Source organism: Pleurodeles waltl, chromosome 6, assembly GCF_031143425.1.
Source record: "Pleurodeles waltl isolate 20211129_DDA chromosome 6, aPleWal1.hap1.20221129, whole genome shotgun sequence".
Taxonomy (NCBI): domain Eukaryota; kingdom Metazoa; phylum Chordata; class Amphibia; order Caudata; family Salamandridae; genus Pleurodeles; species Pleurodeles waltl.
The window spans coordinates 438,244,708-438,258,144 of NC_090445.1; the positions used below are offsets into that span (position 1 = coordinate 438,244,708).

A 13,437-nucleotide genomic window follows, 5' to 3' on the forward strand; every position below is an offset into this window, starting at 1 on the left:
ACTTTCACATGGTGACATTACAGGACGTAATCCCACTACTCAAAAAACAAGACTACATGACAACACTAGACCTAAAGGATGCATATTTCCATATACCGATACATCCTTCACACAGAAAGTACCTAAGGTTTGTATTCCAATGAGTACATTACCAGTTCAAGGTGTTGCCATTCGGAATAACAACTGTGCCAAGAGTTTTTACAAAATGCCTAGCAGTAGTAGCTGCACATATCAGAAGGCAGCAAATACATGTGTTCCCGTACCTAGACGATTGGTTAATCAAAACCAACACGCTAAAACGGTGTTCACAACACACGAAGTACGTCATAGAAATCCTCCACAATCTAGGTTTCTCAATCAACTACACAAAGTCACACCTTCTGCCGTGTCAAACACAGCAATACTTAGGGGCGACAATCAACACAGCAAAAGGGATTGCCACTCCAAGCCCACAAAGGGTTCAAGCATTTCACAATGTAATAAAGACCATGTATCCAAAACAAAAGATACAAGTCAAAATGGTGATGAAACTACTAGGCATGATGTCCTCATGCATAGCCATTGCCCCGAACGCAAGGTTGCAATTGCGGCCCTTACAACAGTGCCTAGCATCACAATGGTCACAAGCACAGGGTCAACTTCTAGATCTGGTGTTGCTAGACCGCGAAACATACACCTCGGGACAATGGGACACTCAGCAAAAACAGTTTCACATAAATCACTTAGAACTATTGGCAGTATTTCTAGCGCTAAAAGCATTTCAACCCATAATAAGCCACAAACACATTCTTGTCAAAACAGACAACATGACAACAATGTATTACCTAAACAAACAGGGAGGGACACACTCAACACAGTTGTGTCTCCTGGCACAAAAAATATGGCATTGGGCGATTCACAACCACATTCGCCTAATAGCACAATTTATTCCAGGGATTCAGAACCAGTTAACAGACAGTCTCTCTCGGGATCACCAACAGATCCACAAATGTGAGATTCACCCCCAAATACTAAACAAATACTTCCAAAATTGGGGAACACCACAAATAGATCTATTTGCAACAAAGGAAAACGCAAAATGCCGAAACTTCGCATCCAGGTACCCACAAGATCAGTCTCAGGGCAATGCGTTATGGATGAGCTGGTCAGGGATATTTGCTTACGCTTTTCCCCCTCTCCCACTCCTTCCATATCTGGTAAACAAATTGAGTCAAAACAAACTCAAACTCATACTGATAGCGCCAACATGGGCGAGACAACCTTGGTACACAACACTACTAGACCTCTCTGTAGTGCCTCATGTCAAACTACCAAACAGACCAGATCTGTTAACACAACACAAACAACAGATCAGACATCCAAATCCAGCATCACTGAATCTAGCAATTTGGCTCCTGAAGTCCTAGAATTCGGACACTTAGACCTTACACAGGAATGTATGGAGGTCATAAAACAAGCTAGAAAACCTACCACTAGACATTGCTATGCAAATAAGTGGAAAACATTTGTTTATTACTGCCATAATAATCAAATTCAACCCTTACACGCATCTGCCAAAGACATCGTAAGATACTTACTACATTTGCAAAAGTCAAAGCTAGCTTTCTCTTCCGTAAAGATACATCTTACTGCAATTTCAGCTTACCTGCAAATTACGCACTCAACCTCACTATTTAGGATACCAGTCATAAAAGCGTTTATGGAAGGACTAAAGAGAATTATACCACCAAGAACATCACCAGTTCCTTCATGGAACCTCAACATTGTCTTAACACGACTCATGGGTCCACCTTTTGAGCCCATGCACTCTTGTGAAATGCAATACTTAACATGGAAAGTTGCATTTTTAATTGCCATCACATCTCTAAGAAGAGTGAGTGAAATTCAAGAATTTACCATACAAGAACCATTTATTCAAATACACAAGCATAAAGTAGTTCTACGGAGAAATCCAAAATTTTTACCAAAAGTTATATCACCGTTCCACTTGAATCAAACAGTAGAATTACCAGTGTTCTTCCCACAGCCAGACTCTGTAGCTGAAAGAGCACTACATACATTAGACATCAAAAGAGTGTTAATGTACTACATTGACAGAACAAAACTAATTCGAAAAACAAAACAATTATTTGTTGCTTTCCAAAAACCTCATACAGGTAATCCAATTTCTAAACAAGGCATTGCTAGATGGATAGTTAAGTGTATTCAAACCTGCTATCTTAAAGCAAAGAGAGAACTGCCTATTACACCAAAGGCACACTCAACCAGAAAGAAAGGTGCTACCATGGCCTTTCTAGGAAACATTCCAATGACCGAAATATGTAAGGCAGCTACATGGTCTACGCCTCATACATTTACCAAACACTACTGTGTAGATGTGTTAACGGCACAACAAGCCACAGTAGGTCAAGCAGTACTACGAACATTGTTTCAAACAACTTCAACTCCTACAGGCTGAACCACCGCTTTTGGGGAGATAACTGCTTACTAGTCTATGCACAGCATGTGTATCTGCAGCTACACATGCCATCGAACGGAAAATGTCACTTACCCAGTGTACATCTGTTCGTGGCATGAGACGCTGCAAATTCACATGCGCCCACCCGCCTCCCCGGAAGCCTGTAGCCGTTAAGAAGTTGATCTTGAACATTTGTAAATTTGAAAATATATTACTTTAAACTACATTATGTACATTACTCCATTGCATGGGCACTATTACTAGCATACACAACTCCTACCTCACCCTCTGCGGGGGAAAACAATCTAAGATGGAGTCGACGCCCATGCGCAATGGAGCCGAAATGGGAGGAGTCCCTCGGTCTCGTGACTCAAAAAGACTTCTTCGAACAAAAACAACTTGTAACACTCCGAGCCCAACACCAGATGGCGGGATGTGCACAGCATGTGAATCTGCAGCGACTAATGCCACGAACAGATGTACACTGGGAAAGTGACATTTTCCATATGGTGTAACATAATTAATAAAAATATTTATTTTGTATACATGTAGATTTTAAATGTAGTAATATGAATATATATAATTTTAAAAATTAATGTAATATTTGTGTTACATTATATTTTGTTTAATATTTTAAATATATTACTATGAATATATATGCATATGTATTCATGGTATTACAATTAAATAATAATACAATTAATATGTAGTGTAAAATACATATTTTCATTAATTATGTTATACTATTGTTATACTATATATATGTATATAAAACATACTCAATAAAATCCTACAAAAATACAACATTTAATGTAGACAAATACAATATTGGAAAATCTAAACTAAAAAAACATATTACAAACGAACTATAAACATGAAAATAAATTCAATGAATGCTATAAAGTCTGTTCAAGCAACATTATGAAAACCTGGAGTCTAGGAATATACTGTTCCCACTCTAGTTTATGCAAAAGTAGGGTACTCCAGTCACCGCAATTATGGGGAATGTGTTGGGCTTTGAAATAATTAGATTTACTATTCCTACTCCAGTCAGTGCAACAGTAGGGAAAGTGTTGGACTTTGGAGGGGTAAAATGTACTATTCCCACTCCAGTCTATTCAAGAGTAGGGAAACTGTTGGCCCTTGAAGGGGTTAAATTTAATATTGCCACTCCAAACAATGAAACAGTAGGGAAAGTGTTGGATTTTGAAGGGGTAAAATGTACTTTTCCCACTCCAGTCTGTGTAGTGGTGGGGAAAACATGGATTTCGGAGGGGTGAAATGTACTATTCCTGCTCCGGACTGCTAAAAGTAGGGAAAGTGTTGAACTGCAGACGCGCATTTTATTATTCCTACTGCAGTCTAAGCTAGAGTAGGGAAAATACATTACATATTTGAGTAACCCCATGAATGTGAAAAAATAAACTCTTAATATAAAAATATTCAACATAAAAATATACATATAACATTTCATCAATTCACATAATTACTATTAAAAAAATTACCAATTAATAAATAATTGTGGTTCAGTTAATAATTGACTTCCCACCCTCTACACCTACAAACCTAGCAGTCCGCACGTGAAATATAGCTAAACCAAAATAACTTGCATAACTTACATATTTTAAATAATTAATAAATCGTTAATTATTACGTGATTACCTTTCCACCCTATAATCATACAAACCCAGTATTCTGCAACTACAGTTAACTCAAATTAATAAGTATAGCACAGCTTACATAATTGATAATCAAATAATAATTTAATGTTAAATAATGATCACTTGTTTACCTTCACAGCCTATACCCCTACAATCCCGGCTGCACCCACTTAACACATAACTAAAATGCGAATTATGGCGCAATTTACATAACTAATAAATACATTTAGTAAAATATTAATCATTTTTAATTATTACCTAACTTCACATCCAATACCCCTAGCAACTCCCACCTAAAATATAACTTAAATAAATCAGTGATACATAACATACATAATTATTACCAATCACATAATTAAAAATTATTGATAAATCAAAAAAATATTTTTTGCCTAATTAACTTCCTATTCCCCTAGAAACCCAACAACTCGCTAGGACACTATAAATGACTAATAACCCTAAAATTAGAAATTCTAAATCACTTCAAATCACAAACTATATTTAAAAATGTAATAATTACACAAAAAATAGTAACACATAAAATTAATATACGAACTAAAACACATTAAAATAATTTAAACAATATTTTTGATACTTAGTTTATTGAAAACAATACAAAAAGCAATGCTATTCTTAAAAACGATATTAATTACTTAAATGCAATATTTGTGCATTTTTGCATCACACTATGTTTGAGTCACAATATTTTTTTGCTGTTATTTGTTTCCCCTGATATCTACAACTTGATTTTCTGTCCAAACAACCTATATATCTCCATTGTGATTCAGATATTCATAAAAAAAAGAGCTAAGAGTATTTGGATATTGCCATCTGTCCTCAACAGTGAGGTATCAGAGTGCCCAACATTTGTTAAACTGACCATACTCGAGGTTGCCATGCAAGCGGGACCGGCCATACAGGCTGCAGAAAATACATTCCAGTGCAGTCAGATGTAGTTGAGTGTGACGGCCTTTGTACTGAGGTCCTACAGCATCACTATCTGTTTCAACAACCAGACGTATGAAGGTAAAAAGACCAGTTCTTGGCAAATAGTGTTTTTCTTTAGTGGAAAAGGTGATGCATCTACTTTATTCTAAAGGGATACAGGCTGCTGAGATGTGAAATTAAGCAATTCTTTGCTATCTGCCAGCGCTTGATTGAGAAGGCATTCCGCATTTTTTGTCTACTGTTTAAAGTTCTGACACCACCATTTCTATGACAATTAACCTTTGTAGAAAGTCTCTGTGAAGGCGTTTCAGCCTAAGGGAGACCACTTCTTCATTGGAGCTTACTGTTTTGACAAAGTTGTTCCCCTTGTCAAGCCATGCTTAAATTTGACTTAAAACGTGTTTTTCTGAAAATGTGTTTTTCAAATCCATACCTTCATCTAAAATACTTAGCAAAATGCATTTTTTTCATTGAGAATCTTTAAATATTTTCCACAGATGTATGAATGACCTTCATTTCCACCCATATTTCCTTTATAAGGTTGTTTCAAATTTCCAGTTGAATTACGTTTATGATGAGCCCATGTTTTTGTTAATCCAGACGCACCATCTAAGCATTTCTTAGATATCATGGAAATAAAGCTGATGAACATATATTTTTTAAAATGAAACAAAATATTAAAGGGGTCATTTTGTGTTTGCCGAATAGGGTCACGTATCCTGGAAACCTGCCGTTCCACAAAGGGGAACGAACCACCAGGATTTCCACAGTAGGGCCGCTGCTGGCTTGGTCGTCAGTGACCCTTAGCCGGCGAACCCATCTGTGACAGGGCTGCTGACTAATGAATAATGGAAACTTGTCCTATTTAGAGCTCGGCATTCATTCATATTACTGCCCAGGAAAAATCAGATATGGCCCTTGCGCACTGGGAGAAAACTCATGTTGGTTTTTGCTTTACAGAAACAAACTCAACTTTAGTGTTTTGTTTTTGTGAAGTAGAAAACATATGCAGAGCTGTCTGACGTGGTCTGCCTGGCACTAGTTTTTTTCTCTGTGCTTCCACTGGGTGTGTGTGTGTGAGTCCTTTTATCAAAAATGCCGATATAAATGGCAGTGAAATCACAATACAGCAGATGGGCTGCAATGGATGGAAGACCCACAGAGGCCTGGAGGCCTGCCCATCGTATTCTGATTTAGTTGCTAAAAAAAAAGCAAATCAATTGTTTGGATCATATGCAAAACCAGGTTCAAGATCTCCTGTTTCTAAACTAACAATATTTTGATGCATCTTGCATATGTCTTGCATAGGTTTACGTTATGAAATTTCGAAGGAGCCTCCTTCATGTAAACCTCCCGGAGGAAAAGGTGAAACTGCGGGTGTGTTAGATGACATTCCAATTGGCAAGATTTGTTATGTTGGCATTTAGCAGTCATTGTACACACGGTATTCTCAAGGTACTACTGAAAACATTCAGACGCAGACTCCTAAGTGGGGCTGACTATCCTTCAGAATTTGTTCTGTTAGGTCATGCTGTTTCACCATCTCTTCTTCCTTCATTTGTATACTGCTGTTGCTCTATTTTCAAAGTAACTTTTATTGAAGATCCCATAAAAGAGAGGTAGTAGTATTTTCAAACTGTAATTGTGGTTCCTCATTATTGGTATAGTTTATATTCAAGCTCAGTTCCCACACAACCCTACAGAGGAAAGCTATGGTGTTTCTCAGGTAGCTTCAAACAGAACTGTATATATGTAGTATATTGTGTGTGTTGGTAGCCTCAGATGGACACCACCTTGTTCGCAATTCAGGATGTGTACTCGTCCTCAGAAATAGACAAGTTGCTTATCTATTTTAATTTTTCTTGCAAAGCGTTTATTAATTCAACTGATTTTGTGGGAATATACTGCCATGCATATTTAGTTATTCCAGTATCACCTTCTCTCTTACCCTTTATATCCTCTTCTGTGTTCCACGGCACCCTCACCTGTTGCAGATAGCACCTTACTCCTTTTCTGTTAGTGCCTTTTGACCCTTTATCTAAAGTTGAGCATCCCCTTCTCTTTTCCTGTCTTCCAATGTATGCTCTTTTCCTTATGTGCTCCTGCCTCTCTGCTGTCTCTTTTCACTCTCACTCACTTCCTTGCTTTCACCTCCCTATTCTTTTTCCTCTCCATGAGTTGTGACCTATAGCACTCCAAGTGTATTTACTGATTCTGCGCTGAACGTAGTACTGCCCACACCGATCATTTATTCTTCACTTTGTATCTTGTTTTCTCTAATTACTCCATAACGCAACTTGCAGGCTTCATTGTCCAGTTTGAGGAAGACCGATACCAGCCTGGTACCTGGCACAACCTAGCCAACCTGCCAGGCAATGTGAACTCTGCTGTCCTCCCTTTGGCTCCGTATGTCAACTATCAGTTCCGGGTCATGGCAGTGAATGAGGTTGGCAGTAGCCTCCCCAGCCTCCCCTCGGAGCGGTACCAAACCAATGGAGCACGTGAGTTTTTAAAACGCCTTTCACTCATTGCATTTTCTGCACAGATGATTGTAAAATCCAGTGTTCGGAGTGCATTAAAAAAAAGTATGGGAACTGTGATACTGTGTGGGGGTGGTGGAGTGAGCATAGGGGCCGGGTCAAAGGCATGGGTAAAAAAAAAACAAGATATTCTTTAATTTTTCTGTCTTTCATCTTCAGGTAACTACATATAAAATAAGGCACAGCTTAAATGACAAATAAATGCAAGTTAAGTTGATCAGTCGGAAACACACTATCATACATTAGCAAACGTTTATTAGTTAATGCACTGCAGAGGTATGCGTCTGTGATCAGAGTGCCACAGAATCGAGTGCTGGGTATTGCAGTGGAGAATAGCAACTTGTGTATGTTTAGTGCCCCGGCCGGTGACAGAAAGCATTGACTTTGTAAGTCATTATTTTTAACTTACATTACACATGGTATAAAATAGGCTGCTACAAAATGCGCAAAAATGTTTAAAATAAAAAAAAGTCCTTCCAATACATAGATTTTAGTAATACTCAGACTGTACACAGTACATTTTTATATAACTGGTCTTTAAAAGTGCATACTTCACAATTTAGCTAGTAACTTCCTTGCAGTACCTAAAGTCATCCCACTTCGGCCACTGGTAAAGTCTCTTTTTAGATTAAGTAAATAGGATGGACACAAAATAAAAGATAAGAGAGAGAGCGCAAAAATGGAAATGCTGAGAGGAGAACGAGATTGAGGTAGAAAGATCATTTAAAGGAGAAATATTAAAATAGTGATAGTAAGAAATAAAGGTATAAAACCAAAAAGGAGAATGGCTACAAAAACAGAGAAAGAGCAGGCAAAAGCAACAGCGTGGGAAGTAACTGAAGAGAAAATGAATGTAAATTAGAATGAGAAAAGGAAATTTAAAGCATAGAAGATCCCAAACAAAATAGTATTAAAACATGGAAGTATTACATAGGAAAATCAAACGAAAAATCTTTATCCTGTTTCTACCTTGTTTTAGATACACTTTAATCCTGTCTTGTATTATGTCAAAGCGAGACTGTTGTAATTCTTTGTTACGGAAGCCTTTCTACTTGTCGCTAGGACTTCAGGTGATACAAAACACAACTGCAAGGCTTATTTTGGGTCTGACGTAACACACTCAAATTTATTTCCCTCTCCTAGCACATCATTAGCTGCGGGTAGGCACACTTTAAAACGGTTTGCACGACATATCAGGTCTGCTGTGGCAGAGGCCTTGTCTTTACGCAGTAGCTTTTTGCCCCCTTTCGTCCAGTAAGGAGTCTCCGATCCTCCTCAAATATGTTTTTCTCATTTCAGTTCTCTGTAAGGGGAGAGGCGGAGAATGTGCCTTTTCTCTACTTATCCCCAAGGCATGGAACTTTATCCCATTGGAGATCCGATTTATTAAACATCACTCATTTTTCTAGAATAAACGAGACGTTCGTGTTTTCCTCGACTTTCCTGATCTAGTACTGTTTCCCAACATGGTCATTACAAGTTCATGATTTAGCAACGAGACACCATGCTAAAGGGTAGCCTCCGTGCATCCTAAAACAAACCTGTCAAAGCCACTTGATTCTAATTTCCCAACGCTTCTAAACATAGGCATTCAGAAATGCTGTTTACATGTGTTGCATGCACACATTTTGTGCTGTGTACTATGCCAGTGCTGGAAAAGAGTAGCAAAAAAGAATTTGCCTGTAGTGTAAATACGAATGGGAGATAAACTAAATGTTCAAACAGTGTGATGATTGAATGTACTTTTTAAATGTGAAATAGTTCCTTGCGCATTCCAGTTCCTGGAATACACCAAATAGCCAATTGGATGGGGTAGAAGAGTAGTACTCTTCTGGCTGTGCCCAAAGCCCACAGTTGGTCAAACAAATGTTTGGCAGACAACAGCACAGTCCATGCAGACCAAATAAATTATGAATAAGAATTCTGCATCAGAGTTTCTTTTTTGATTGTAGTTCTGACCTAAGTACGCACCTACAGTAGAAAAATGCAATGACTACTGTTCTGTAGCAACTGTACAGATAGCTAGATATTCAAATCAGTTTCTCCTTAATTATTGTTGCTACGATTTCCTGGTTAGTGGATGGAAATATTTATGCCAATATTTGTCATTATTGCACTGCTTGTGATACCAGGAATCTGAAGGTTACCACGCAGTCAGAACTGTTATAAATTGCTTATTTTTTCAATAAATTTCAGACAGTACATTGACTTGCTTTTTTGTTCAGTACAGGTCCCATATTTGATTTACACAGCTGTATCCATAGTATCCATTTCAAAAGACCAGTGGCTTTAAAGAGCTTTGAGGGATGTTGTGACCAAACTTGACCTTTTTTGCTTTGTTCCTTTATATGGCTCCAGAGCTCCTTGGTGATTTGTATGTGTGGGAGGACCCATTTTATTCTACACACAATGATGAGTTAAATATCTACCCTTTGAGCCCCTTTCCCATATTTATCTCTCAGAAGTCATGTCTTTAGGCTGCTCTGTCCAGCAGTGGTTAAAGGTGTGCTTCTTTACAGGGTGCCATCGGTAAGTCCATGGAAACAAACGTGTCACACAAATGCCACTGGGAAGCCATCTGCAGACAAAATGTAACAAGGGTCTTTTGCTGCCAAAGCAATATGATTCCACAAAAATCCCAGTTCTCCCCACATGTTTTGGAACATGTTGTATCTTAATCCTTGCCGTTGTCTTGATGAGCATTGAATCCTTCCTGAGATGAAAAACATTGCCCTTTTAACCTGGGACTTTACACCCTAGACAGACCATCTGAAGGGTTATTGCTATCCCCTAAATTTAAATGCAAGCATGTATGAGAGGATGCTTACCACAGGAAGGCATAAAGCAATCTACACCCTTTCCCAAACAACAGATGTTTAACTTAGGTGAATGTTTTGCGGTTTTACAACACGACCTGTGCTATCTGGTGTCAGAAATAATATGATGCAATTTATGTTAATTGAAAAAGATTCATATTCGTATTCGATACTTAGAAACTTTAGTGTATGAACAGGTGGTTCTGGGTCACTACATTGAATGCAGTTACATGAAAATATCTATATAGAACCCACTACATCAATATTATCACTGTTGAGAATATCACTACTGATGCAGCCACTAAGTACAAGGGTAAATAAGTGTACTAACATTAAGCCTAACCTGAAATCTAACCTTGAGCCTAAACCTTATACAATCTGTCTCCCTAATAACAACTCTAACCCTAAACGTAAGGCTAAGCCAATCCTAAACCCAACACTAACCCTACCACTACCTTTAGGCTTAACACTATCTCTTACCTTCTGCCTAAACCAAGGGCAAAGAACTAAACTCAAACCTAACACCTTCCCTCAAAGTAATCTTTAACCCAATAACCCTGACATGTTCCTCATTCGATGTAATGGTTTTGTCAGTAGTGCTATTTTAATTCTAGTGACATCCATGCAATCGTATATGGATACAGTAGATTCTCAGTAGTATGATGCACCAAGCTTTTAGAGCTTTAAGTCTCTTTTAAATGTGTCTTTAAATATATCCCTCTGCCATTAAGAGATGGTACTGCAACAGTTCCATTTTGCCCTTTGTGTGACAGTTTCCTGGAGGTATTACACCTGGATAAAAGTGGAAGATGTGTGAACGTTTTACAATTCCAGGATATCTACTAATGTATTATTTTGTTTTATATCAGTGAAGGGCCATGGCCTAGAGTAGATGTCAAAGCAGCCAAAGGACATTGTTCATCTCAAATATTTTCTACATTCCAGCTCCAGAAAGAAACCCCTCAGGTGTACAGGGAAAGGGCAGCAAGAAGAATAATATGGAAATCACCTGGACGGTAAGAAAAATGAGAGCCTAGGGGGCACAGTGCTCCTTTAGATTGCACAAAGATTCTAGGTGGGGAGGAGGGATGTTGTGTTATTGGCATTTGGATAGGCACTGTCTCCCATCACTGTGGCCTGTTTTCAGAGGTCTAGGAATATCCTTCAATTCCTTTTTAAGGCTTCCATTGCAGACTATAGTCTGATACAGATTCCAGTGAGGTGATACTGGTATTGTGTTCTGCATCATTTATACACACACACTCACACTAGTTATAGTTATCTCAAGTAACTATAACTCGTGCCCTAAGGTAATTATAACTCACCCCAACCATGCACATTTTTCTCATCATTAATTTAATTGCACAAATGTTGCAGGGATATTATTAATTATGTAATAGATGTTCTGAGTGATGTAATATGTGGAGTAATTAGCAGTGTATGGCGAGGGCACGAGTTATAGTTACCTTAGGGCATGAGTTATTGTTATTTGAGATAAGTATAACTAGTGACTTTCAGTGTTTTTTTTTAGTTCAAAAGGTTATTTTGTCATCAAACGTTTCACCTAACTTGTAGGGTTTTTTCACATACAGTAATATTTTATCCCCATACATAAATTCAACCACTCCTCTGCACTGCACTGCAAGGCTAGACCCTTCATCCAACCCCCTGCAGGCAGCTAGCTCCCTGCCGGGGGCCTTCTTCCCAGGCCACTATTGGCCCCCAGAGACCCCATACCCTGGCACCAAATACTTCTACATTAGAGGAGGGAGGGCGCGTGCAACACCCCCCCCCCAAAAAAAAATCCAAATGGGGCATGAGGACCCCATCCCGGGGACATATTTTGACTGTAGGGGAGGGAACACGCATCTTAGGAGGTCCCATGGACCCCATCCCCAGGGGCATATTTTAATTAAAGTGGAGGGGGTCATGTGGCCTCCTTCTTGACCCTTTGGAGACCCTGGAAACCCAATCTACCAGGGCCCAATACCTTACCATTTGGAGAGAGTGGCACGATGCCCCCCTCTCCAAGCCTCTGGGACAATATTTTAATTAAGAGGGTGACAAGATGTGGCCACCCAAGCTGTAAAAGGCCCGGGAACCACAACCCCTGGGCCATTAACTTCTAAATTAGGAGAGGGGGCACATGTCCCCACCTCCCAAGACCAGTTATGCCCTAGAGACCCTATCCCCGGGGCTGCTTTCCGGTATAAAGAGTAAGGGAGCTGCACGGCCCCCCCTCCCAGACCCTATTATGGCCCTAAGGAACCCCGCTCTGTGAAGGCCTCAGTTAATTATAGAAGGTTGCCCCAGGGCCCACAAGAAGCACCGACAAATCAGCAAGTTAGGGGTCATGGGGGAAGCCTTAGAGCCCTCGTAAGCCCAGCTGACTCCCCGCTTTCTATGGGAGCCGGCATTGCAATATGTTTTTCCGTGTCCACAGGAGAGCAGGCAGGGAAACAGAAGACTGCTAGCACCCTGCGGGAATTTTTTTTAACCTGCCTCAGAGTGGGAGCAGACTTGCCTTCTCTCCCCATGCTCCTGCAGCAGAGACGGCATGTTTGTTTCCACCCGGTGGGAGATTTAAAAATGCTCCCAGTGAAGGCAGGGAAGCTTCTTTGTCCTGAGGTTGGGCACCCTGGAACTGATGAATAGAGCCTGCCACATGGGATGGGGTCCCCAGGCCCTCAGCAGGCTCATGGAGGGAGGCCCGCACGGCCAACCTCCCTTTAAAGTTAAGTTCAGCTCCATGGTATGGGTTCCCTGGGGCCTTTTAAGGCTTGGTGGAGGGGGCTGCGCCCCACACCCTTCCACCTTGTTTTTTTTTTATTTAGTCAGCCCTGGGGGATGGGTCCCTGGGGGGCTTTACATATCGATATAAATGTGCTCAAAACATACCAAATTTTATAATCTTATTGAGATTCAAATATGTATCCATTTCAGAATCAAGAGGTTGCTTGTGTCCAAAGAACATGTAGTCCCCTATACCCTATAAGCGATAATTTTCCAGTCTT

The 13,437-nt window shown here is 39.6% G+C and overlaps 1 protein-coding gene across 7 annotated transcripts in view; it reads left to right on the top strand.

Moving 5' to 3' along the window:
• NFASC (neurofascin) overlaps positions 1-13,437 on the top strand; it is a 733,849-nt gene that overhangs the window by 524,058 nt on the left and 196,354 nt on the right. For all 7 annotated transcript variants that reach the window (XM_069238522.1, XM_069238515.1, XM_069238519.1 and 4 more), the window contains 2 exons: positions 7,371-7,568; positions 11,369-11,439. In XM_069238522.1, the coding sequence (XP_069094623.1) occupies positions 7,371-7,568; positions 11,369-11,439 (269 nt within the window). The remainder of the gene's footprint in view (positions 1-7,370; positions 7,569-11,368; positions 11,440-13,437) is intronic.